The 27,997-nt window shown below is 42.6% G+C and overlaps 1 protein-coding gene and 1 long non-coding RNA gene across 2 annotated transcripts; one reads left to right on the top strand and one right to left on the bottom strand.

The window, feature by feature from the left end:
• Positions 1 to 297: 297 nt before the first annotated feature.
• Positions 298 to 3,554, bottom strand: LOC310762662. The gene is made up of 3 exons (XR_014548119.1): positions 3,484 to 3,554; positions 659 to 808; positions 298 to 567 (listed from the first exon to the last, which is right to left on the bottom strand). It is a non-coding gene; the product is annotated as an uncharacterized lncRNA (long non-coding RNA).
• A 672-nt stretch (positions 3,555 to 4,226) lies between these two features.
• On the top strand, positions 4,227 to 27,997 carry BOK (BCL2 family apoptosis regulator BOK). Its single transcript, XM_083613974.1, has 5 exons — positions 4,227 to 4,502; positions 6,138 to 6,510; positions 15,783 to 15,911; positions 24,945 to 25,108; positions 27,043 to 27,997. Exons 2-5 carry the CDS (start codon positions 6,282 to 6,284, stop codon positions 27,166 to 27,168), a joined length of 648 nt encoding a protein of 215 aa, XP_083470100.1. The 5' UTR covers positions 4,227 to 4,502; positions 6,138 to 6,281; the 3' UTR covers positions 27,169 to 27,997.

Here is a 27,997-nt window from a genome sequence, read left to right on the forward strand (position 1 = left end):
TCACCACTGATGTGAGCCTCTGTTGTGACAGAGAACATTACATGTTGTATTTTAAGATACGTAGCTACAAAAAAACCAACAACCCTCCATACAAAATAATAATTGTTTGTTTCCTCTACCAACATATCATCCTTTCCTGGAAAGGAAAGGCAAAAAGTAATCCCATATATTCCATCAGCCTTATATGACATATCAGAAAGTTGAGAAATAATATAAAGGGCTCTCACATACAGGAGGTCCTGTTTAGCTATGTTTAGCTATGTTGTCTTCTTCTTCTCTTCTTCTTCTTCTTCTTCTTCTTCTTCTTCTTCTTCTTCTTCTTCTTCTTCTTCTTCTTCTTCTTCTTGTGTTTTCCCCCCAGGCCAGCTCTTCCAACATTAAAACAAGATGCAATTTTCAAAATGTCGATGTGTCTATGAATATGAAATGAGAAAAGATATGTCTGCCTTTCCCAACATGGAATCCTCCAGATTTTTTGTGACCAGCCAGCAAAAGAGAACCAGGTTGAGGGATGCTGGAATAACTTAACTGAGAAAAATCGTAACTTCCAAAAGAATTCCTCAAGTCCTAAGCAAAAGGGGGGGGGGGAGATGTATTAAAATCCTTCTTTGCTATTCTTTTTCCATGTTATTTCCATTCATTTGTGTTATTAACTCACCAGGGCGCTCCTGTGCCTTTAAAAGGTAGCGAGAGAAGCCAAGAAGAAGCTGATTCATCTGATCTAGTCACATTCTTAGGAATCCTGGGGGCTTTGTGCACGGTTATGAGGGCAAGTGCCATGTGGGTGGCCAAGTTTCCCCCTCAGGACCTGAATTCCAACAAGAAATATGGGGAGTAGTTGAACTATGTTATACAACAGGATCAGCCAGAGGCACTGTGTTCAGCAGTCATGGTGAACAATCCTTCTAAAAAGATATTATAAACAAAAGGGCAGCGTCTCTGTGTGAGGGTTCTCTTTATTTACATCAGGAGTGGGCAATACGTGAGCCTAGCATTGCATGTGGCCCTCAGTTCAATTTAATGTGGCCCTTGGCTTAATATCAAAGGCCTGCTGCAAGATGATGGTTCAGATCTCTGGCAAGAGAGATGCTTATACCACAGTCTGCTGGGAAGGAAGGAAGGAAGGAAGAAGAAATAAGAGAGGGGTGAATGCAGGAATGCAGCTTTCTATTTGAGAATCCTTTCTTTTTTCCTATTATTATTATTTATTTGCAAATTTAATGAAGAAAAAAATAAGCCACGATCAGTTCACATTCTGAATACAATAACCAGCAGTGCTTACATTTTAGTTAAACATAGAAGCTAAAATAAGCCCTCCAAATATCCAGCAAGGTATCCACAAAAAATTGACATCAATATGAAATATGTTCTATTGTGGCCAGTGCCATGAGATCCTCAGAATGTTGTGTAATAGATGGTGGGTATTTATCTTTCCAGGCTCAAAAGTAAAAGTCTCTTAGCAACCATAAGGGCTTACGAAATTCAAATCTATCCCGATACTACATGAATATAAATTAAAAGTACATGAACATCTGAAAATATTGATATTTCGCCATTACAAAATTGATGTGAATAACAACTTCGGACCAAAAAGAAGCTATCACTGGAGAAGCCCACACCATGTACCTCACTGAGGCATTCTTAGAATTGCATGGTCAACATTTACCGTATTTTTCTGTCTATAAGATGCCCCCCATGTATAAGATACCCCCTATTTTGGGGGACTCCGATTTAAGAAAATCCACCCTTGGCACTATCCATGTATAAGAAGCCCCCAAATTTTTGACATAGAGGACAACCAGTGACTGGCCTCCTTGAAATGAGAATGTAGCCTGTCTTCCCTTGACATGTTTGATTAACCCTTGGTGGGGTTGGCAGGCAGAGGCTAGGACTAGCACGTATAGTATCTGATACATGTGACAGAGCTTGAATTCATATGTAATGAAGAGGAATAACTCTCAGTTCCCTCAATTTCTCACCCTCAACCCTAACCCTGCGGAAAGCCATCTAATTAGATTTGAATTTGATCTTGACTTGTTTTTAGGAGGTAATTATTGTTTGATTTTATATTAATGTTATATATTTGATGTTAGCTGCCCTGAGCCTGGTTTCGGCCGGGGAGGGCGGAATACAAATAAAAGTTGTTGTTTTTATTTATTATTAATTTATTATTATTATTATTATTATTATTATATTATTATTATTATTATTATTATTATTATTATTATTATTATTATCCTAAATCCAGTTCACCAGTTCACATTTCTGCAGCAGTTTGCAAACCAGTAAAAATAATCCTCATGAAAACATATCAGCATTTTAGTGCAAATTTATCCTAATAAATACATCTTAATGCAGTTTTGAATACTACCGGTATACACATTTTTGTAAGCAATTTCCCCTGACACAATGCATTTATGTTATTTTCACTAATATATGCATTTATATGCACACTTTACCCTAGTATGTGAATTTTTGTACACATTACTTGGCAGGAGAAGTGCATTGCAAAATTCAGAGAATGCGGTATTTTCGCCAGAGAGCACACTATTTGTGTTGCTGTTTACTGTGTGGATTGTGGCTGTGCCATAACCACAAGCAATCGTCAGGTATATCTTGCAATGTAATAACTGACAATGACCCACTTCTCCGCCCCCTACATGTTCTCCTCATTTTGAAATGTATGTTTTTAAAAAAATATCTGGAGGCTATGCACCAGTGGTGTAGCGTGGGTTGTCAGCACCCGGGGCAAGGCAAGTAATTTGCACCCCCTAACCCGTGGATTTGTGCCCCCTAACCCATGGATTTGCCCTAACCCCAGATGTTGCGCCCAGTGCGGCCCGCCCCCCCTGCACCCCCCACGCTACGCCACTGCTATGCACTGTAACACTGTACAATGTTAGGGTGCTCATCTGGTGGTTATTATTTTTAAGTGGTGAAATGCAACAATTGCAACAATGCCAGCACTGTTTGAAGAACCTTTGGTTAGGTGTAATTTTATTTTCCAGTTATTTGAAGGTTCAGTTTACCTTCCACTGGAGTGCTCAATTAAATCAGATTGTTGTTGGGTTTTCTTAAAGCAGCAGTGCACTGCCTCTTGTCATTAAACGAACATACGATTTCACACGGGTGCCTCCAGCTTGTATATTTTGTGGGAAGAATTCAAGCACACAACGGAAATTTAGCTTTGCACAATTCAAGTGGAATAACGTGCTCTGTCACCCTATTGCAACAAGCACACTTAGACTTTTTGTGGTTTGGAAGGTGATGGGGAAATACACTGAAAAGCATGGGGTGAATAAACGATTGATAGGAAATAGGAATGGAGGAGAAATTGCATTCAGTTTGCATTTAAAAACAAACTTGCCGAATTCACACTCTCTGAAAGAGGATGTGAACCACAACAGAGCCATCCTTCAAAATGCACACTTTTCTCAGGCATGGGGAGATGAGCAGCAAAAACCCATTGGGGTACAGTCATACCTTGGGTTGAAGTAGCTTTGGGTTGAGCATTTTTGGGTTGCGCTCCACGGCAACCCAGAAGTAACGGAGTGCGTTACTTCTGGGTTTCGCCGCATGCGCATGTGCGGAAGCGGCGAATCGCGACCCGCGCATGTGCAGACGCAGGTTGCGTTCGCTTCAGGATGCGAACAGGGCTCTGGAACGGATCCTGTTTTCATCCAGACGTACCACTGTATTTGAGTTAGTGGCTCTGGCAATAGGTTCAGGGGGAGTTGTGGGAATAGGCAGTGGTCCACCAGTTATCTTAGGTTACATTACCGTAGGCAGTGCTTTTTTTTGTGGGAGAACGCAGAGGTACGCATACCCCTAAACATTTTGTGAACCTAAGTTTGGCCTCATTGAAGGGCAGTATTTCAATATGAGTAGGGAAATAAGAGTATCCCTAAACATATATTTTTCAAAAAAGAAGAAAAATCACTGACCTTAGGTAACCAAAAGGCTGCCAGCAGCCCTTTGAGGTGGGCTGCTGTTTCCTCATTTTAAAAGATGAGGAACAGAGAGGCTCGCAACCCTCTCCCTCAGGCCTAGACGCCCCTTTCAACAACACTTTACTGATCGTGAGAACAAGATCGTTGGTGTCGCAAAGCCAAGAGCCACACTCAGCCTTGCCCGGCACAGTTCCCTGGTGCCTCCTTAAGAACGAGGAGAAAGGGGCGGGCAGATTCTTTCTAACCAGATTCAACTCCTCCCGCTAGTTAATCCACCTTCCTTACAAGGCTACTGCTAGAAGCTGGCTTTCCCCTCCCTTTGAAAAAGAGCAGAGCCAGAGCTGACAGCGGCAAAGGAGGCTGCAAGAAGAGCGGGACCGTGGCTCCAGGTCTTTTGGAAGAAGCAAATGCAGCGTGGCTTCAGCAGCTCAGCATCCTTATAGTCTCTGTGCAGCCCAGGCCCTGGAGAAGGGGGCAAGTTCTTCCCAAGGAAAATACAAAAACATATGAAGCCAAACTGCATATAATTGTGGGTGGAAATGCTCTGGAAAGGTAAATGGCTTTATAAAGCTGAAAAGCTTGATGGTTTGGATTTATTTGCTGTTTCCTTTCCTCATGCCCTATTTAGAATAGGCCATCCCATCCCAGGACTCCTGTTGCTGATGTGTGTACCTTGCTAGGTTTCTAACTTCTGAGCAAAAAGTTGCATTGTTGGTTATCCTGTATTTCCCGCCAAAATCAGGTTCAAGCAGTTGTTTGATACCCCAATGCTATTTCTGACCCTCATTTTAGGCCCTTGTGTCTCTCTGGGTGTGGAGTGGGTGGGGTGCTTTGCTCTTGTCATTCAATGAATGCTTAGGGCTGTTCTGCTCATCCTGTTAGGGGACCAAAAAGAAATCTCAGTATGAAATAGGCTGGAAAAAGATGGTGCAAATGGCACAGCTTGCTGCTAGAGACATTTAGGTAAATCCCAACTTGTTTTATGTCCTGCCGGAAACCTCTGTGGAACCTCTTGGTCCTCTTGTCAGGGTTTCAGGCTGCCTCTGCTGTCAGGCCATTGGCCAATCTTGGTCCAGTTATTTACAGGGTCCCAGGCAGTGGTCTTTCCACCAGGAATTGAATCTTTGTGCACATGGGGTGTGTGCTCTGACTGCTGCTGGTCTTTCCATTGATGTTCTCTGTGTGAGGCCGGAATTTCATTTTGTAAATAAATTCTATTAAGGTTTATAGAGGAAAAATGCAAAACATAATCTCTTTCCCCCTTTTTTAACCAAACTGTCAAGCCAGAATTTCAGATCTTGTCTATGAGTTGTTTTGTTAGGAATGTGCTAAATCAAGGCTCGGGTCTGGGAGTTAGTTACCAGACGCAACTGGAGAGGTTTATTTGCAGCTCTGTGATTTTTAAATTAATAACATCTGTTAGACAACATTGATGCAATAATAATGTCTTCTTACTTAAGATCAAGAATTTGGTGTGCCTATCGCACCAAACAAAAACCCTTTCAAGGTTTCTGTGTGTCTGTCTGTCTGTCTGTCTCATACATGCCCAGAGGAAAATGTCTGGGGTGACAGTTCTTGTTCTGTGAAGAAGCCAAGGGAGACAGCTTGTTGAGATCCTTATTTCTCAGCCAGCCATATTTTGGTTGAGTGGATGATGTGATTTGGTGTGCACATTTTTTGCTGATTCTACTGCCACTGGGATTTTGTATTCTTCGGTAGTTACTTTATTGTTCTCTGTCACAAAAAACAACAATACAAGATGGGAGTATCTGTCTTTGAACATTACTTCGAGATTCTCACCAAATTTAACGTCTGCTGTGCTAATTCTTAAAGGGGGCTAGTGGGTCTGTAAGAAATAGCATTAGATTTGTAAAAATTCTGCCAGCATCCCCCCTTGCTCTTGTAGATGTCCTGCAGCCTACAAGATGTGATTTGTGTTCTGGGGTGTTTACTTTTGCTTTTATTTTTGCAAGAATCACTAAAGCACCAATGTTTGCGTAGGCCCCGTTGAACACAGGGGAACTTCCTTTGAGTAAAAAATGCATAAGGTTGTGATGTGATTCCGTTACCAGCATAAATAGTGTTAAGTATTAAAATACAACATCGCAATGAGATTTGGATGCCTGGATATTCCTTTTGTGCACTTTTTTTAAGTTCAAGGATTTTTCAATGTTCTTTATCAACCAGGCAGCCCCAAAGAGCATTCGTGGCAAGAGCTGCGGTGAATCAGGATCATAGTGAACCACTGGCCAGCTGTAGATTTCCCTGGAGGCATCCTACTACCAGCTCATTCCTCATGACTGCTCCACCCTGCCTGCTTGGGGCTAGGTGATGAAGATGGAGGTTCTGCGCCGCTCTTCTGTCTTTGCTGCAGAAGTCATGGAAGTGTTTGATCGGACTCCTACAGACAAGGAGCTTGTATCGCAGGCCAAAGTGCTCTGCAGAGACTTCATTCACTCCAGGCTGATTCGGGCTGGAATTGGCTGGAACAAGCCTGAGCAAAGCACACCTGTTCCTGGTGGCAAGTTAGCAGAAGTGTCCAACATACTTCTAAGATTAGGTAAGTGCTGAAACTGTCAGTGCCTCTGTGAGGGTGGCAGGTTGGATTCCTGGGATTTCTGCCTGGATCAGGGGGAAGATGCTGTTGAGTGAAAGGCTCGGCAAACAAATCCCCCGCAATCTTGCTAATTTCTGCTAGGGCATCCAGGTGAATGGTGTTTGGTCATATTCTTCTAAAACTGCTCATGCCTGTAGAATCAGAAGTGTGTGGTATGCTCAGCCCAGACTTCTGGACCTCCTCATTGCCCATGAGTGCTTGGAAAAAAATTGATGACAGTATGTGAACAGACATAGTTTTAACTGTGAGCCTACTGGGGAAGTGAACCCGTTGCAGTTTAGACATTGTGGGATACAAATTTAAAACATCATCAGCATCAGAAACATATATTCCATCTTCCTAGAATTGAGCATAGGCGAAATTTGTTTTCCTTGTTTGCATCACTGATTGGCCATCCAGTGTGCATTTATAAAGCCACTTCCTCTGTTCATAGACGAGGGCTGTGCACAGAGCTGATTGGCTGGTCTTTGTGTCAATCATGCAGTCATCACTACCCTTTCTCAGGGCACATTTAAATATAAACTTTTTAGAAATAAAGAAAGAAAGCCCCAACAAACAATCAAATAGCTCTGCAGATAATTAAAAAACAAAAATACGCCCCCTTGGAACAAGGGGAAGAGTGGGAGTAACAATCAGCCTACTCTTTGGAACTTGACATGTGTGTCCATTTGAGGAAGGAAGGATGGGAGCAGATAGAGTTCAACCTGCTGCGCCCTCTGTTGTTCTCAAGTACAATAACATTTCATTAGTCTAGTTCAGAGGTATAGCTATATGCCCTCCAGATGTTGTGGACTATAACTCCCATCAGCCTCAACTTATATAGTCAATGGGTGTTTTAGTCCGCAACTCGGGGTGTTATCATGTTGGCTACCCATGCTCCAGTTGTACTACTCTATAGAATCTGACTCAAGATAGTATCATTCTGTTTGAACATTTTGCTGTGCTCAAAATTTTTTAACCAGGGACAAAGGAAATACATGTGCACATCACAAGCAATGATGCCACTATCATACCCTGAAAAATAATTGCTGCCTATAAGATAAGACTTTTTGAGGCTAGAATCCCTTCAGGCATTTGCTTAGCAACCTGCCCATAATAGATTAGTGTTGCATCTTCATTTGTGAATAGTAAACTTGTGCTTTCAGTTGCCCTCGATTATGACAGATGGTGAGCATAAGGGATGCTGAAATAAGATTTCTACTCAGTTGCAAGAATCTTCTGCGGTCAGAATAGTTGCATCCCACTTTTCCAAAGCACTCCAAGCAATCAGCTGTCATTTGGCTTTATACTGTGAAAACATTATGTGGGATTATAGTACCAGGGACAGACCTCAGTAACAGCATCCTATGCAAGGCCAAAATTTGAGATGCATACCCCACAGCCCTCCCGTCTCCTTCCCAAAGCTGGCTAAGGCATGGGGAAGGAGGTGGGAAGACTCTGGGAAAGAGGCAAGAAGGCGCCCCCTCAGCTCAGTGCCCTGTTCTGGGTAACCGGTTGTGCCACCCTAAATCTGCCTCTGATAGTACTAGTTATACATCTCTTTTCTCTCTGTTGTTTGGCTCTGGTATCGCTGTTGACACTTGCCAAGTCAGTACTTGAAGAGCCAATTTCTTGGCTAAGGAGAGTTGTACGAAGATGGGAATTTGTTCTGGCATTTTTGCTTGTTCAGATTTTTTACAGCAATAAATAGCAGCATACTGTGCACTTATGGTATTTAGTTATATAACTGAAAGACCCGAATGGCCTACCTTTGCAATGTTTTGGTATCTTGATACTCTGGAGAGGAATAGTTTGATGCTGGGGGTTCTGTCCTGCACAAAGTGTTTCTTAGAAAAAGTGGGCTTCTTTATTTGTCAAATGTTTTTTAAAAAGATGACACCTTTGAGAACAAGGTTCCGAAATGTTGTCACAAGGAGCCTCCATAAGCCAAATGCTTTTGTTTTTGTTTAGTCGTTTAGTCATGTCCGACTCTTCATGACCCCATGGACCAGAGCACGCCAGGCACTCCTGTCTTCCACTGCCTCCCGCAGCTTGGTCAAACTCATGTTCATAGCTTCGAGAACACTGTCCAACCATCTCGTCTTCTGTTGTCCCCTTCTCCTTGTGCCCTCAGTCCTCTACATATCCCAGTGTCTCCTCCATCTACAAGAATGAGAGAGAGAAGGCATCAAAGCCTTCCCTAAAAAGGACAAATTAAACATTTATGTTTGCTCGAGGTTATTTGAGTATGCAGCTTTGGCATATTTATGAAGAGGTTATACACATCACTGATATTGATACCATCAAAATGCAGTGGGAACACCAGTCTTAACAGCTGTCCTTTTAAATGTCTGTTTCTGGACTTTTGTACAGCTGGTTTTAATCCACCTCTCATTCTTTGCTTTCAAAGTCTTCCCTTCAGGCTGAGACCTTGGAGCATAATGTAGACTTCCTTGTAGAGGTGATCCCATCAGTTTTTAGTTCTTTTCAGAACTGTTCATCTCCAGTGGGGCTTGTATTCCTTTTTGTTTGGGCCATTCCTTTGCCTTCTTGCTGTTCTCTCCATCAACTGCCTTTGCTCTTTATTCTCTCCCTGTTGCTCTTCCTACACTTTTGTGTGTGTGTGTATTTACCCATTCAATTTCCCTCCAAGACTGAGGCCAGAGTGTGGGACTTGCATCCTTTAGATACGCGGGTGGCAGTGAGTGTTTCAGAAAGCCAGTGCAAGTGCTGTGGTGCGAATCTTTGGCAATTGTCCTGGCTGCTAACGTTTTGAGTAGGATTTGGCTTATGGGTACAATAACTTGGCATTCCATCTAAGCAATGTGGCTTGAAATCAAAACATTCATAGAAGGCTTGAGGGAAACACCACCTCCCCCTGCCCCCCCACTGAGCCTTTCTTTTCCTTCTGCTGTAAACAGCCTTATATGGTTACGGAAGCCATGCTGCATTCATGCTCTTTCTCAACAATGTGTACGAAATATGGTGGCCCTAAGCTTTTGTAGCCTGTGCCAAGTGGTGCAACAAGTCTGACTCGTTCCAGCTTTGGTGAGAGCGGCTGGGGAACACCTTGTGTGTCTGGAGTTCCTATCAAATTTTTGAATGGATGTCTTAATTCTCAGTGAGCAGAAGGGCAATTACTTGGAACCAGTCCAGTGCTGAAGCATAGGCAAAGAGACATAATATAACTGTGATAGATTAGGCGTACGCCTATCTTCCCAGTGAACCTCCTTATAAATGTTACAGTATTGGCTATTCTTTTGGAAGGGAAAAGCTCAACAGATCTTGAGGTGAGCATGCTATTCTTTCCCATAGCTTATGTATAAGAATGTCCATGTTTACCTGTTAACATAATTTATAGACACTGGTCTTTCATTACACAGTAATCGCACAGCAGTTTCTAACATGCTGTATGGCAGTTGTGGGAACCTTTGGCCCTCCAACTGTTTCTGAACTACAACTCCTATCAGCTTCCACAGGCATGGCCAAGGATGATGGGAGGTGTAGTTCAGAAACATCTGGAGGGCCAAAGGTTCCTCACACCTGAAAGAGAAGAAGAGCCCTGGTGGAGCAGATCAAAAGTCTTATCTAGTCCAGCACTCTTGTTTCCTACAGTGGACAACCAAAAATGTGTCTTGCAAAACCTATAAGCAGGACATATGGGCAATTGCCCCCTCTCAGTGTAACTCTCAGGCAGAAGGGAAGGCACCTGCGTTTTCCAGAGCTGTTACACTAACAGTCATAGCTGGCAAGAGTCCCTCACTGTGGATTATTACAGTACAGGCAGATGTCAGCAAGCGTACACGACAACAAAAGCTTTTGTTTTGCATACTTTCCCAGGCAAGTTGAGAGATTTCCGGGGCATACTTAAAAGGACATTGAGTCTGAGCTCTTTGGTCACACATAGATTTGTATAAAGGTATTGCAGTATGGGCAGTTTCATTTGTCAATCCCTTGCCTAGAGAACTCCGACATGGAGCTTGCCTTTCTCTTTGCAAGTACCACACAGGGATGGGGGAGAATTCCAAGTCCGTTTGCACTGAAAGGCAAACCCACCTAATTTGCACTTTCTGAAACAATACGAAAATTGAAATGTCATCGTTCTTCAAAATTTGCACTTCTCCGAATTCTGCAGTGCAGTTCTCCTGCAAAGTAATGTGCACAGAAATGCAAATACTGGGGTAAAGTGTCCATAAAAATGAATTTATTTCAGGGGGAAATGCATTGCAAAAATGTGTCTATCTGGCAAAATTACATACAGATGTCTATATCAGGAGAATTTGCACTAAAATGCTGGTGAATTTTCAATAGGTTTTTTTTTTCCACTTCACAAATTGATGTGGAAATATGGAGAGCTGAGCTTCAGATTGGAAAGTTGATAACCTGAGAGAAACCATAATTGGCAGATATACCCATACTTAGACCACATACTGACTTGACGTTTTCACTTATCTAACCACTATGACCTCAAGATCTCTTTACTGGGTGGTCACTACAAGTCCAGGCCCCATCAGTGTATATATGTGAAATCAGGATTATTATTTTGGCTCAATGTATGCCAATTTACACTTGCACTCAGCAGCACTTTCCATTTCACTGGCCACTTACACAGTTTGAAGAGATGCTTTTGGAGCGCTTTGCAATCTATTTTATCATTCATCTATGTCCTTGAGGAGGAGTGGGCAACTTTTTTTCTGCCAAGGGCCACACTCTTTCCTAGGTAATCTGTTGAGGGCCACATATCAGAAGTGGGGGCAGAGCTAAAGATGGATTGAACCACTCCCCCCTGCTCTCTCTCTCTTTCTCTGTTCTTGCACCATGTTATTGACCTGCCCTCTCGCTTTGTAGACTAATGGGGAGAAGACTCCAGAAAAGGGGGAGTCATGTTAACTGTTAGACACATTAATGTGTTTGAAATCTCAGCCATACAAGTAATACATATTTTTCAAAGGCCAGTGATCATGTGAGCATTATGCCACGGTGTAGCTGCTTGTGTGCTCATACAGGGGGGGAACCACAGGAGCCTGTACTCCAACCAATTTGCAGCATTGCTAATGTAGAGCAAACCTTTACTAATTTACACTATGCCCTATTCTTCCTTCACATGCAATGTGCTTCTCTGCTGGGAAGCAGCTGTCCTCAGCTTCCTCCCTTCTTTGCCATATCTCAGAAGGAATCCCCCATTCCTAGTGCAGAGAGCTCCCCTCCCTCACCACTGGGTAATGTTCCCTCTTATCAGGCTTGTGCATATATAAACCACGTTTCCTTTCTGTTTTTGTCAGATAACATGGAACAATCCAGCCCTTCAGAGGGTCAAATGTTTTCCTTGCAGGTTTCTCCAAAAACTTGGCTTTTAAAAAAAAATCTGTTTAAATGCTGACTTAATTGAGAGTGCCAGATGGTTGCATGAATGGCAAATAATCAACGCTTTTTACTGTCCTTAATGAGACTAAATGAATGCAGTGCTGTGGCTAGTTACATATGAGGAGAGCCGTAGCTAGGTGATCTTGTGCCCCTGGCAGAACCGTTCAGCTTGCGCCTCCTAGCCATGGACAAATAAGCTCTTTCCACCACTTCTCCAACCCCACCCCCCCATTCAATTCACCCTCTATTTAAAACCTTTTCTTAGGAGGCAATAATCAATATTTTTATTTATGGACAAAATTTTAGCAGATTTTGTGCCCCCCCCGTCTGTGCCCCTGGCAGGGGCCCACCTCACCACCCGCTAGCTACGGCCCTACATATGAGTCATGGGGCCCAGGCACAAATTGGCTTCTGAGCAAATAAAGATGGCTAGCTAGTCATCCTTATTTGGTCAGAAGTAATTAGCTGAGAAGCTAATGCAAAGGAGCTGAGGCTCATCCTCTACACACACACACACACACACACACACACCCACACACACCCCAGATTCACCCTATCCCTGAATGAATGCAGTTCCATCTACACAGTACTAATGTCTACATCATGACAACCTTGTCATTATTTTAGCCTCACAGTCACCTGGCAAGGTAGATTAGGCTGATAGAGATGGTGACTGGACCAAGGCCTGGACCATGCTCCTGTGTGTAAGATTAGTTAAGAGACGTCCTCCAACTGCTTGCTAATATTTGTGCAATATCTGGCACAATATCCAGTAGATGCTATTGCACAGGCACATTCCACAAAGCATCCACAAGCGCAGCTTCCCTTCATGATACAAACAGATGGTGTCAGGGGAAGATGCAGTATTATTATTATCATTATCATTATCATTATTAATATACTGTCTTATACCCAGAGGTCTCAGGGTAGTTCACAGAGCAAAATCAAAATATAAAACCACAAAATATATAGTCAAAATAAAAACAACAACCCAATAATCACCACCCCCAAAAAACCCCACATTTTAAAAGGGCATACGGTGTTAATCAAATCAGTTAACTGGCGTATCCTGTAGCTGAAGCACAGTCTAGAGGAAATGTGCATAGAAAGTATACAATCAAAGAGAAACAAATATGTGTCCGTCCGTCCCCCATTTGCCTAGTAAAACTGCTTTGCAGAAAAGCCCTAGAACTATAACCAGGAGTGTGCACTGGTCTAGCACAAACACATTTGGGACTACGTTTATTATTTCTATCCCTGTTTGCATTTTGAAAGCCCAAGTAAAGGAGGGGTAAGCATGAGGCTGTGTAACAAGAGAATAATTAGACACGACTATTGGTCTATAGGGCTCAGTGTTGTCTACACTGCTTGGCAGCAGCTCTCAGGGTTTCACAGCCCTACCAGGAGCTGTTGGAGATTGAACGTGAGACCTTCTGCATGCAACGAAGACCCTCTGCCACTGAGATACAGCTGTTCCCAGGATTTGCAAAACTTCTGGAGGATTCTGTTAAGTTCATGTGTCTTGACACTTACACCTGACTATTCTCTCTGGCCACTTTCCAATCTCTTGTGTTTTATAATGGGTGTGACTTTTCCTGTTTGACGTCCTCGCACACTTCTGGGAAAAGGATACAGAAACAAGAAAAATGCTTGGCACACTTGATGCTTGCTGGTTTTGAGATCGCTTAGATTCAGCAAGCTGGTGAAGGATCTTGGGGGCAAGGGAAGACTATTCCAAGTCTAAATATCTCATGTTATTATTTGTGGGAAATAACTGGTGACATATTTAATCTGCCTTATTTATGTTTCACAGCTTCAGGCAGGCCTTGTACTACTTCTGTCATGTCCCAGCCCATAAAATACCTTCTTTGATAGACGACTGACAAGGAGTTGAAAAAGGGTTGTCCCATGGAAGCTATGAGATACTGTCGGTGTCTCATTGCTGAGCAGCAATGTGCAGAGCTCAGTGGAATGGGAGGCTAGCCAACCAGAAGAGTCTCTGAGCTGCACTTGCCTGGAGGCAGAGTCAGCTTCCAAGGTCAGGTCCAGTCCTAGAGTTGGGCAAGCAGCAATCTGCGTAGTAGGATGGTTCAGGAGTCAGGAAATCCAATGATCATGGTGGTCAAGGGTCAAGACGAACAGGAAGCAGGAAGGTAGGGCCAAGAACTACAGGCATTGTTATCAGCACCTGACTGCTGCTGGAAGCTCTGTGTTATGTACTGAGTTGAATAGGCACTCTGCTTAAGAAGGTTGAAGCCAGCTGGTTCTCATCAGTGCCTTCTCCTCTGTGTCCTTGCAGGCTGATCAGCTGCAGGTGGAGTCACTCTGCCTTCTTCCCCTTCAGGCTGCTGTTCAGCAGGCGAAGCTGACTCCTGGCTCATGGCATCCACATATTGCCTAGTAGGGGCAACATATTGCCTAGGCCACATTTTTCCAGGGGCTGGGGGAACAGAACCTTTTCTCTAACCCTCTCTGAGATAATACAAGAATACCATGCACACAGATGGTGTAGTGACAATAAAGGTTTTTTATTATTATTTATTATTATCTTTAAAGACACTCTGAAGATCCTGAAACCAAATGTGATCAGAGAATGACTCAATTTATTGATTCATTTAAAGCATTTGCTATCTTCAGTCCAGAAAGGATTTTCAGAATGCTTGACAGGAGGATCTAAAAAATATATATGCATAAAGTTTAGCAACTCAACAACCCAGCACAAAAAGCCCATTTCTTTTATTCTGCTGCACCATTATTTTTCGAAACAGCAACTAATGTGACTTATGAGAAATATTGCTCTCTATCTGTTTCTGTGCACAATCTACAATGCTTGTTTTGGCACGTAATGTTTCGAATTAGGATCCAGGTACTGAAAACTTGCCTCCATAGGAACAGGGCTCCCCCTCCCCCAGTTCCGGCACCTCTCCGGTGGGTGCCATTGCCATTCTAAGAGAATGAGGGAGGTGTTTATGGTGAGTTCCTGCACCTCTTTTTCTAGAAAAATAGCACTGCATAAAGACCTCCCTGTTCATTGATATCCCTGTTGGCCTGTTACTGTGCGGCCATTAAAAATCTGGCCAGTGGAAATCCGAGAGCGAGCCATTTCCGTAGTGCATGCTGAACACCATCCCCAGTGCCAGGAATCCATGTGGTTAACCATGTGGTGCTTAATTAATAGTATTTGTGTGTTTTCAGCTATTAGCTCCTGTCAGGATTCTACTGGTTAGTTGTGTTTTTAGACACTTGTATTGTGTTTATGGGACGCGGGTGGTGCTGTGAGTTAAACCACAGAGCCTAGGATTTGCCGATCAGAAAGTCGGTGGTTCGAATCCCCGCGACGGGGTGAGCTCCCGTTGCTCGGTCCCTGCTCCTGCCAACCTAGCAGTTCGAAAGCACGTCAAAGTGCAAGTAGATAAATAGGTACCGCTCCGGTGGGAAGGTAAACGGCGTTTCTGTGCGCTGCTCTGGTTCGCCAGAAGCGGGTTAGTCATGCTGTACGCCGGCTCCCTTGGCCAATAAAGCGAGATGAGCGCTGCAACCCCAGAGTCGGTCACGACTGGACCTAATGGTCAGGGATCCCTTTACCTTTACTGTTGTGTTTATTTGAAGTCAGGGCTTGGGGAACCTGTGGCGCTCCAGATGTCTCTCATCATCCCTGACTATTGGCTATGCTGGCTGGGGCTTATGGGAGTTGGAGTCCAACAACATCTGCAGTCTAGCTTTGGGATATCCTCCCCCTGGTGCCACAGGTTCCCTCACGCTTGTCTCGGGTGCCACAGGTTCCCACCTTGGGAATATTAATTGAAATGTGGGCTACAGATGTTTAAAACAAGTCCTTGTTTTTGTTTGAATTGTGTGTGTTCTTTTTTCAGGCGATGAGCTGGAGTACATCAGGCCCAACCTGTACCGGAACGTGGCACGGCAGCTAAACATCTCGCTGCACTCGGAAACCGTGGTAACAGATGCCTTCCTGGCAGTGGCAACTCAGATCTTTACTTCAGGTGCTGTCCTGCAATCCGCCGTGTGGGTGAGGGAATGAGAGGGATGAGAAATGAAACAAAGCTAGGTGTGTAAGCACAGGCATGTTTTGGGTGAGCCTGTTGGGTGGGGCCCACTTGGCAGAGGATGCTGGCTGTAAGTGGTTTGGCAGTGGATGCTGCACTAATGATTTAACACAAAGCCATGTTTGTTTACTCTTTCCTCCTATATCTCACCAGGTGAGGAGATGCTGTAGCCACTCCCCAGTTCTCTCCTCCCAGCAGGGGAATCCCTTGCTTTTGAGCTCACTCTCACTACACTCCCAGCAGTGACTGACTTTCTTACATAAAAAATACCTTTCTTTTTTTCTAGTTTCTTCCTCTTTTTGACTCTTGGGATTGGACACATTAATGGCTGCCAAGTTACTGCTTCAGTCTGGGGTACAACTGTGCACAAATGACTTTCCAAAATTCTCTACCCTCTAAGTGAGCAGAGGAATTGGGATGACATGGACATAATTTTACCATATTTGTCTTGCGAGAGGAATAATTCTCTGACAGTTTCTCTTAGCTAGGGCTTACTATTATCAGTAGTGGTAGCACCGTTTCTTTACTTTTCTCTAAAGAGATGTCACTTTTATCCATAAGATCGAACCCTGTTTTTTGTTTGTTTGAATTCCTGTTTTTGTTTGTTTATGCTTTTATTCTATTGTTTTACAGTTTTAATTATATTGTTTATTGCTTTTATATTGTGCATTAACTTAGATTTTTAAAAAATAAAGTAGCTTATAACAGCTACTAATTTGGGGTTGCCCTAAGCTTATTTTGGCATGCAGATTCCCATTTTATTTAGGTATATATTTATTTTATTTATGGAATTTATATATCGCTTAATCATGCCTGGTTGGTCACTGTGAGAACAGGGTGCTGGACTAGATGAGCCTCCTTTGGCCTGATCCAGCACAGCTTCTCTCATGTTCTTATTAGTATTTCCAGCTGTCGATTCATATTTCCAATTATTTGAAGGGAGAGTCTCGCTTGAGAGTGACTTTTGTTAAAAAGAAAGCATTGATCCAGCACTGCCTCACTCTGCGTGTGGGGGCAATGGGTTAGGAGTTGCTTAAAGCTTATTTGGGGAGGGAAGCATCGTGTGTCCAAACACATTGTATGAAAGCAACGCTTGTGGAGAGAACACTGCTGCATCTTGAAGGGGCCAGTTGCATATTGAAGTATATCGTGGGTAGCCCAATGCATATTGTGGGGTGTAGTGCACATAAGCAATTCCTTGTTAGTGGATACATGGACAGCTCTGAAGTAAGGAAGTAGAAATCTGCTCCAACCCTGTTATTTCCTGTGGCTATCCCACCTCCAATAGTTGACAGACTATGTTCCAGGAATCTCTTCCCACCTGCTGGGCAATTCAGAGCCATCCGCTGAATGTGTTCTGAGCAGAAATGAAAGATGCAGTAGTCATTCAAAACAAACACTCTGATTCAGGCTTATTTTCCATTCTCTGGTACAAAACACACTGACTCCCAGAAATGACTAGTATATCCCACCTCATTTGTAGTTAGTAGGGTGACCAGGGGTAAATGAGGACAGGATTGTTGCACTCTTAAGAGCTGTGTTGCAGAGGGAATTTCAGCAAGTGACAGAAGAGGTGCTTTCTTCTATATATTATTAAAGACTGAGAAGCTCAGAACTCTTTTGCATTGGGCAACCCTAGCTGTGAATCAAACGCGACCCATCTAGGCCTTTAAGAGCTCCTAGATGGAATCAAATCAATGTCATTTTTCTGAGGAGATGGTGGAGGCTTTGCTGGTAAAATGCAAGCAACAGTTAAACTTAAATCTTAAAAGTAGCAAAATAAAGAGCTTCAGTCGTGCCTCACCCAGACATTCCACTCTTCGAAGGAGAAGAAAAATCAATGCCAGATCCAGCAATTAAGGATAGAAAGCAGCTGTAGTGAGCGCTTTCAGAAATTGGACTTTAATGTTAAAATTCTGCACTAATGAGATGTTTGATTTAGCACGCGCGGGCACTGGCACACACACACACACACACACACACACTCACACTGCAAATAAAATAAAAACTGCTTTTCTTCCAGAAAATGGTTGTATGGGTAAAATTACAGTGCAACCCTTTGCATATTTATTCAGAAGTAAATCCCACTGTGTTCAGCTGGGCTTGCTCCTAGCTAAGTTGATAGTGTCAGGAGCTTGGCCTACACTCGAGTAGGAACCTGGCAGAAACACATGCCCGACTGGGATGTTCTCTCTCTCCTGGTCAATCGTTTGGGAGCTTCAAAAGCTTTCTTCAGCCCGAACATCACAGTGACAGATGCCAACCGACACCGGCACACTTAGGGATCTGCAGAGTTTGCGCATTTCGCGTGACAGACCTCAGCAACTCAGCATTTTGGCTAATCTACTTTACTTACATATAAACACACACAGAGCACTGCAACATGGCTCCCTTTCTCTCTATCATCAGACAGCAAATAGAAAAAAAAGCAATAGTTCCACTTCACGGAACACAGTAACACAAACATCCTGTCTCCATCACATCCCACTCTGTGGAGTCAAAACATACACCGTCATGTGACAGACAACAATCCCATGACTGCAATCATGGATCAGGAATTCTAACAGATATAACTGTAGGTTTCATCTTGCAGGGGGCATAAAATTGACTAAGATTTTTGACTTTTCAGATGGGAGAGGTTTTTACTCTGGTTCAAAACTGGATACAAAACACATGCATGTTGTGTCAGATACAAAGTGTATTTTACATACGTGTCCTTTCTTTTTGGGCATGTGAAGAAGTTTCTTGATTGCTCATTCTGGTGTTTAAAGGGTTGAGGATTGACAAATATACCTTTGTCCACTTCACATAGGATGAGTTTATGGTCCTTTAGCTGATTTCTGCTCTGTTGTCCACATAACTTCCTTTCAACTGCACCTGCTGTGCTCTATCACAGTACAGTCATCATCACCACCATCATTTTATTTGTACGCCGTCTTTCCATAGTTGAAACTGTGCTCAAGGCAGCTCACAACATGACAAGATTTACATAATTACAAACATAACAGAAATCATAAACAATAAATAAAACACATCAAAAAGTACATAACCAAATGGAAACAATTTCCATGTAAATCATAAGATCTAAAACTAAAGATACAACAATAGTATCAATAACATCAACAGTTCTCTCCCACCCCACCCCCCATAAACGATCTGGAAGCCGAACATCTGATGGGGCTTCTGATTGGCTACAGGAGCTTCCTGCAGCCAATCAGAAGACTTCCAAAGGTACGATTGTACAGCTAATCTGCTAGATTTGATTAAAGCATTAGTGCCTTGCAGTTTAGCTGCAAGTCTTTTAGATGGTGATTCTTGAAAAAATATGAGTTAGCTTGTGGTGCTATGCAAGGAAGGAACTAGAAAATAAAACGTTACATCCATTACGCTTAGTCTGAATCCAGATAATTATTTCCTATGCCTCTGAATCCAACCGGCACAATCATTGCTTTGGGCGAGGACGTAGAAACTATGAGCAAGAGAGTGTCCCTATTCAGCTCTCCAACTAGCAACAACAAATGCTTTTAACATGTTTTCAGCCACCCCAGATATATGGGTGTTGTTTAAAAGAAGAAAACTGATCTTCCTTTTCTTTTTCTGCCTCTTTCAATACATGTTAAATACATGGAGCTATGACTTCAAAAACACACTGATGATTTTGACTACAAGGTCAAGAGTGGCGACAGCCCTCTTCCTGTGTTTGTGCTATAAATCTCAAATATTGGGCTTGATTTCAAACATCCAATGAATGTCTGTGGGAGCTGCTTGCGTTGGAGTCCACAAAACTTTGGGTAAGGTTTTTGTTTAGTCTGGTCAGTCTTAAAACTGGCCATGTTGTTCATGCTGCTGCTGAATGAGAGCTTTCGCTGTTTGAAAGGACTCTCAACACAATAAAGCAAACTTCTTCAAAGCAGTTGGCCTAACTTAGCCCAGAGGAAAAGGCTTTTAAGTGGGTGCTTTTAGACAGCTGTGTATTGTGCCCTTGGGCAAGACAGAAATAGAAGCTGCCTGTCATGGTCCAAGGTTGTGCCATGAACTGCCTCAGTCATCACTTGTGAAGGAGGCTGCTTCTCTCCATCCAGTTGTCAGGTGAAAACTGGGCCTAAGGTGACCATGTTTCCTACTTGGGTCCTTTACTGGAAGGGCTTTTAGAGAACAGTTCTGTTTGAAGCTGCCCTTTGGTTGAAGGGCTGAGCAAGTCCAATTTAAAGATAAATAATCCTAAAAAGGGAGGAGGCGGCTTGAAATTGTCCATTAACAGTTAGCTCCTGGAAGACAGAGTGAATAGGCACCAGGCGCACTAGGCAAGGGCATATCTGTTAATTTTGGTTTGTCTCAATTTCTCATTTCCTCAATCTTAAATTCAAATCTCCACATCAATTTGTGATTTTTTTAAAAAGTCTTTATGAAACTTTGTCAGAATTTTAATTCAAATTTCTTCTTATATACATTTTTTTTTGCAATTTTGCCAAATATACATATTTTAGCAAAGTGATTTCCCTTAATATAATGCTTTTTGTATGTTAGTTTCACTAATTTAAACATTTTAATGCATGCTTTCCCCTAGTATACATATTTTTGTGCACAATATTTGGCTGGACAGCAATGCGAAATTCAGAGAAGTGTGAATTTCAAAGGATGGTTATGTTTTGATTTGTTTTTAGCTTCGGAAAATGCAAATTAGGTAGGTTCTCTTTAGATGTGAATGATATCAAATTTCTCCCCCATCCTGGTCATGGCCTGCCTCTCTATAGTGAGATGCCTTTTTCTTTAAATTAAAGTATTTTCCCTAAATTTGAATCTGAACATAATAAATTCAAATATGTCTTTTTCTTTTGGGTGGTACATCCCCTCTTTTGCAGCAAACCACACATGCCCCCCAACCATGCCAGGTAATACTAATGCTGGATTTAGCAAGCTCTAGTCCTTAATTCAGGCACTGTCTGCAATGAATAGCAAGACGCCATGGTCGAAGTATGCATGCTTTGTCTGTATAATGTTTGTTCCCTTTCCTATACACCCACAAGCACCCCCCTTTTTGTAATCCAAGAGAGAAATTAGATTCAGTTCATATTTAATGGCGAATCAATCTAATTTGAACTTTCTGAAACAACATGGCAGCCTTCGAAACTCACATTCCTCAAAAATCTGTAACACAGGAGCCAGACATTTGTGGGGCGGGGGGGAGAGAATTGCAAAGTGATGTGGAACTGTGGAGAACTAAATTTAACTTTGAGAAAAATAATCTGAGAGTCACCGAAATTGGCAGATTCACCCATCTCTAAATACAACTCATGAAAAGTTTGGGGGTCTGAATGGAGAGCTGTGTACTTTGATAATGAAGTTGGTAGACTTACTTGTTTAGCTAAGGGAAATGTGGCTTTCTGAGCTTGGAGACAGACCAGATACTTACCCTCACATGGCTTCCTGGCTGTTTTCCAGTACCTGGGAGGCCAATGCAGGACAGGGCAGGTGGGCTCCCTCCAGATTATTTACATTTGTTCCCCCTTCTGTGCTGTGCAGTATATTTACATATCTTGGCTTCACAGCTGGCTTCCATCTGGCATCTTCTAAAGCAGAAGAAGAGACAACTTTTCTTGGCATTGCTTGACAGCTTTGAAACAGATATTTGTTTTTAAATTCCGCTCTGCGATGTGGACAGCCCTCCCTCCTGCTGGTTTCTCCCCTCTGGTTTATTCCTCGCTTGCTTTTATTAGGATAACACATACGTAAATATAAATAAGTGGTGGTATTCTTAAGTGTCTTTGGAAATAACAGTTGTCTCTTGCCCAACTGGATTCTGAATTGGTGGCAATCTTTTTGAATTGGATGCGGATTGGTGCCTCTTGCTGTTTGTGGGCAGGCAAGAGCGGGAGGTGTTCAAAGGAACAGGCAAGCTGTCTATGTCACATCTGTGAGCTCCCAAATGCTGGTCAGACACTGCCCTTGTACTGCAGAGTGTTGTAAAATTGAGGAAAGATGTTCATAATACAGTGGTACCTCAGGTTAAGTACTTAATTCGTTCCGGAGGTCCGTACTTAACCTGAAACTGTTCTTAACCTGAGGCAGCACTTTAGCTAATGGGGCCTCCTGCTGCTGCCGCGCCACCACAACACGATTTCTGTTCTCATCACGATTTCTGTTCTCATGTTCTGAAGCAAAGTTCTTAATCTGAAGCACTATTTCTGGGTTAGCAGAGTCTGTAACCTGAAGCGTATGTAACCTGAAGTGTATGTAACCCGAGGTACCACTGTAGTAGGCATAAACAGAATGGGAAATTGTCTTGTCTGCATTAGCTATCAGAAACAATGGGGCTGTGGCTCCTTAAAGACTTAGCACATCTATTATGGCATAAGCTGCCATGGACTAGAGTTTGTTTCATCAGGAGTAGCTGATCAAGTGGACTATAGCCCACTGGTCCCCAAACTGTTTTGTTCCCCTCCATGAACCACTTGAAAATTGGTGAAGGTCTTGGTGGACCACTTAATGATTTTTCTGCCTATTGTAGTGTTTGTTATGCACTGTGTTTTATAATTTTCCATAGAATTCAAATTGAAACACAATGAAATACAATATAAGAAATAAAAGAATCAACAAAAACACAATTAAAATGAACAGGAATATTTAATGCGATGGATGTGCCATCTCTTGTCTTCAACCACAAATCCACAGACTTGCCACGGAGCAACAGAATGAAGCTCACAGACAGGGGTGCCAACTTGAATAAAATATTAGGGAGCCCAGGTAAGCTATGTCCTGCATAATTGATCACAAGACACGGTGCACACACCATTTGAATGGCAATGACCATCAACTTAGAGGGGGCAGCCCCCTCAAACATTTTATTGGAGGGGCCGAAGGGACCTTAGCCACTATGAGTTGACTTCTATGCTCACAGACCATTGATGGTCTGTGGACCACAATTTGGGAACCTCTGCTCTAGTCCCTTAAAGTTTTTGTCACAATAACTTGTTGGTGGCAATGCTTGAGGATTTCATTTAGTCTACATTTTAAAGCAAAGTGACCAGATTCACATGGCCTTCTTGGATTCTGCTTACAGGAGACAGAGTTTGTAAGGACCATGTCATCAGAGACCTCTCTTTTGTCTTCTCTTGTTGTGAAAGCATAGCAGTAGTCTTGAGCCCCAGTCCTCAGTCCATTTAATTAGAAGCAAGTCCCACAGATTTAAGTGAAGCTTACTCCAAGTACATATTTATTGGATCATAATGTTTGGTTAAATAATTTTATTGTATTTTTTAAAAATTGAAAGCTGTTATGGAGGCTCTGCTGAAAACCAGTCTGTAAACCTTTTTTATTTATTTATCTAAAATAAAGAACAGGTGCACACTCTGTAAAAGGAATGGGTGCTGCTTATATTTAACAGGCTAAAATGAGCTATTCTCCATTTGAAAACAAACACAGCTGCCTTGAGGCTGCTCAAAAGAAGCCTTCTGCTTTTGTGAGCTCGTTCTTTTGAGCAGCCTTCAAAAACGAGTATAAATATTTCATGGATTAAAGATATATTTTGGAAACACATTGGGAACACCAACCTGCGTAGCTATCTTTGTTTGGTTTCTTGACAGCAGCAGTTGACGCTCTTCTTTTTGTGTAGATCAGCCTTCTCCAAACTGGTGCCCTCCAGATGTTTGGAACTGCAACTCCCATCAGCTCCAACCTGCATGGCCAATGATCAGGGATGAGAGAGGAGGGCACTTCATACTAGCTCTAGTACAAATGGTTGGACTTGCCCCCTGAGGGCACTTCTGTCTAGCTGGTCACATTTCTGGACGGGAAGCTCTGCTGCAGGCCAGATTAACTGGCTGATCAGCATTCCACTCTCTTGCTACATACTGCACCTCATTCACCATTGCTGAGTGTAGGCAGTAGATAATGAGAAAAACTGATAATATCTTGAATTTCTGTGTGTTTTTCTACCAGACTAGACATTGACTATGCAGTATTCATGCATCATACAACATCTGGGGTGTTTACCTCCCTAGATCTCTTTCTCTTTTTTGGTAAAAAAGAAAACAACTGGGTTTTGTGAGAACACCAAGTTAATTCGGCTCAAGGATCTTATCACCGTAATCAGAACAGGGCTGATGACATTGCTTTGATCAGAGTGTGTGGTCAAGAACCTCATGACATTTTAAATGCCTCTATTGTACACTCTCCTTGTATGGGAGGTTTACCATGCCTAAAAGAGTTAAGAATGTGGACTTGTGTCCAAGGTGCCTTTTTTGTTTGCTTGTATGTATGGCCAAGCTAGCTCTGTCTCACAGCACTTCACAGAGAGGATAGGAAATGTCCTAGGTAAGGGTTTGTGCTCCTGGATGCTCTTGAATTTAGGAGGAGAAGCCAGCCAGGCAGGCAGCCTGCGCTGGGTTGCACATCAATCCTTGCCAGATGGATGAGTCAAGGCAGGCTGATGCTGTCCATCTTTATTTATTTATAATTTTCATTTATAACCTTCTCGCTATCTAAAGATCTTGAAGCAGTTTGCAATCGATAAAAATGACCTAAATGTAATATAATCTCAATAAAAACCATGTCAAGTGGTTACACAAAAACCAAACAAATACAAAAATAGCATCCATATACATAAACACGATTATCAATATAAAAAAGTCAGGGAACATTATGAGCATAATGAACATTATTCATACAGCTACTGGCCCAATATCATTCACCATTCATTCCACACAACCACTACAATCATTAATTACCTCAGATGTTGTCTCTTATCAACCAACCACTTCAGGGTGCCAGATGATGCTATCCATTCTCAAAATTGAGGCCATCCAGGCATGTAGCATTGGAAGGCTTGGGAGGCCAGAGATTAGTACATAGTAGAGCATCTGGTTTAATGGCATAGTGACTAGAGTTTGGGGCTGGGGTCAGGCCCTTTCTCCCACCGGTTTTGTAACAATCATATGCTGAAATTCTTCTCCCCTCCCCTTCTTCCTGCAGGCATAACGTGGGGTAAAGTAGTGTCTCTCTATGCTGTGGCAGCAGGCCTTGCTGTGGACTGTGTAAGACACGCCCAGCCAGCCATGGTCCATACCATTGTGGATTGCCTGGGAGAATTTGTACGCAAGACTTTGGTGACGTGGATGAAGAGGAGAGGAGGCTGGGTAAGCTTTTCCAAAGAGCGAATGTGCAAGTTACGGACACATTACTGTCATGAATAAAAACAGAATGGTCTCATGAGCTACCGGTAGGTATAATGCCTTATAAACGCCATCTCCAACTCCTCAAAAGATTCCATCAACAGTGTCTCCGAAAAGTTTTACACATCACTTGGGAAGACAGGCGAACTAATGTCTGTGTACTGGAAGAAGCAAAGATTACCAATGTTGAAGCAATGATTCTTCAACATCAACTTCATTGGACTGGTCATGTTGTGCGGATGCCTGATGATCGTCTTCCAAAGCAACTACTCTATTCCGAACTTAAAAATAGAAAGCGTAATGCTGGTGGCCAACAAAAGAGGTTTAAAGACTGTCTCAAGGCAAATCTTAAAAAATGTGGTATAAACACTGTCAACTGGGAAACACTGGCCTGCAAGCGCTCCAGTTGGAGAACAGCCTTTACCAAAGGTGTCATGGGCTTTGAAGATACACAAACTCAGGATGCAAGGGAGAAACTTGCTAAGAGGAAGGCACACGTAGCAAATCCACACCGTGATCAATTCCCACCCGGAAACCAATGTCCCCACTGTGGAAGGACATGTGGATCCAGAATTGGCCTCCACAGTCACTTATGGACTCATTTTTAAAACCGTGGAAGACAATCTTACTCGACTATGAGTGATCACCAAAGAAGAAGAAGAATGCAGCTAAATACTGGATAGAATTCCCATTTATGGAGCTATGTTTATTTATCTGAAGCATTTATACCCTGTCCTCCTGGAGCAGCAAGATCAATAATAAGCCCTTTCCCTCATTTTTACAATCTAAAAGACATAGCACAAAAGGAAAAAAAGATGTGTGGGTGGAGGGGTAGAGAGAAGGGACAAAAAGCAAATAGGCATTGGCTGTTCATTACAATGACTAACTGGAATGGTAGCAGATCAAGGAGAGGAGGAGCCACAAATTGCTGGTTGAATTAGCGATGTGGGCCTGCTTCTTTTTTCTCCCTAGGCTGTAGCCTTATGTAATGGCTGCTACCAGGGACATTTGATGGAGGGAGGAACTTGAGAGAGTTGATATCTCTCAGCAGAGCTGATGCTTTACTTTACTCCCTTAGCTATAGCTTTGCCAATCCACCTTTGCCCTGCAGTGATCCTGATTATACTAGCTCTATGCTCCCAAAGCTTTCCCACTGACCTGCAGCAACCTTGACTATATTTGCCATCAAGCTCCCTGCACAATTCCACTAACCTTATTTGCTCCTGACCTGCCAATACCTTTGCTATGAATCCAGTTTTCATCCCTTTGAGGCGCATGAGCACAGAATTGTTTAGGACTGCTGCTGCATGTGCTATGAGAGACAGACACATCTGCTGCTAAGGACGCTGGGGGAGGGGGGAGATGGTCTCCTGGCCATTTGCTTGATATGTGCCCATGGCCTTCACATCACACATTATGGTTCATACCACATCCAGGCTAAAAAACCGTAATGTTGAGTGTTAAGTGTCCCTTGCTGTGGGTATGTTATTCAGATCAAGTAAATGAAAGAACAAAGCTGAAAACAGGCAGTGACGATGCTTACTGTATAATCTTTACAGGAAACGTTTTATTTTAGAAAGTAGGGTGGAAAAGGATGATACTGAGAACTTCTGAAAAAAATAATATGATTCATTTTGTCAGCGTTAAATGGATAAAATGCACAGCCATTTGGGTCTCAGTATAATTGGGAAACAGAGTGGTGGTGGTAATATTGGTGGTTGTAAAGCTCTAGGGAAATATTTTAGGGCTGGTGACCTGCAGAGAAAGGTGGGAAATCTTCCCAAGCCATCTGCTAGAAATATTTGGAGAACCATGTGAGAACACAGATTGTGTGAGTGCGAAACATTGTATTGATGACAGCACATTTCTGAGTTCTTTTTCTTTTTCTCTCCCACTAGACCGACATAACAAAATGTGTGGTGAATACTGATCCCAGCCTTCGCTCCCATTGGCTTGTGGCTGCTATTTGTAGTTTTGGCCACTTCCTGAAGGCCATCTTCTTCGTGCTTTTACCGGAAAGATGACATCCAATTGCCTATTGAAACCATGTCTCCTTCTCACGGACACAGCTGGCACAGAGAAGGGGAAGAAATGAGACGATGAAGAGAGGGGCTGGGCAAATGTACATTCCACTTGTCTGGCTTTTCCAGCTGCCTCAGTGCAAAGACTTTCCTCAACAATGGGGAACATTTCTCCTGATCACTTCTTACAGCCAAGTGCCCTTTGTGCTTTCTAAGTGGCTGGAATCATGTACATAAGGTTGGGAGGCTATTGGACTTGCCATTCAGTTATTTATTCTTTTCCTTCCATTCAAATTGTGTCACATGATGCATACACACTTAAGAAATCCTACTTGGAGTTGCTATTAAGAAGCAAACTGTCCACTTCATTTGCAAAATGATAACGGCTGCTTTGTTTTTTAGTCAGTCAGTAGATTTCTTCCCATCTTCCCTAAACCCCTGGCTAATATTGTTGTAAGATGGATGTTTTCTGTAATCACCCGAAATGTGCAGTTGTCTTAAGTCACCAGAGTTCTGTCACCCTCTGCCTGAGAGGGATTTTCAGCATGGATAATATAACTACCTGCTGCATGTTAAAATTTGCTTACATGAGAGAAGACCAAAAATAAATAAAAACATTGCCTAAAAAAAATTAGGGCAGGGCCACAGATTTTCCACCCTCCATTTAAGAGGAAGAAAAATTCAGAGACATTTAACTGCAGCAACTTTTTGAGTTTTCTCACCACCCTTTCTGTCCCAAATATGAAGTTAATGTGGAATGCAGGCAATCCCATGAGCATGTTGTATCTTATGAGGGGAGCAAAACGAGACATCAATAAATTGTATCAACTGC

This window comes from Podarcis filfolensis (assembly GCF_964270895.1).
Source record: "Podarcis filfolensis genome assembly, chromosome: 5".
In the NCBI taxonomy this organism is placed as follows: Eukaryota; Metazoa; Chordata; class Lepidosauria; order Squamata; family Lacertidae; genus Podarcis; species Podarcis filfolensis.

What these genes read in the sequence shown, in the direction of transcription:
- BOK (XM_083613974.1), top strand. Translation starts at nt 6,282, where the DNA reads ATGAAGATGGAGGTTCTGCGCCGCTCTTCTGTCTTTGCTGCAGAAGTC. An exon ending in CAACATACTTCTAAGATTAG is followed by an intron (nt 6,511 to 15,782) that starts GTAAGTGCTGAA and finishes TTCTTTTTTCAG; the next exon opens with GCGATGAGCTGGAGTACATC. An exon ending in TGAAGAGGAGAGGAGGCTGG is followed by an intron (nt 25,109 to 27,042) that starts GTAAGCTTTTCC and finishes CTCTCCCACTAG; the next exon opens with ACCGACATAACAAAATGTGT.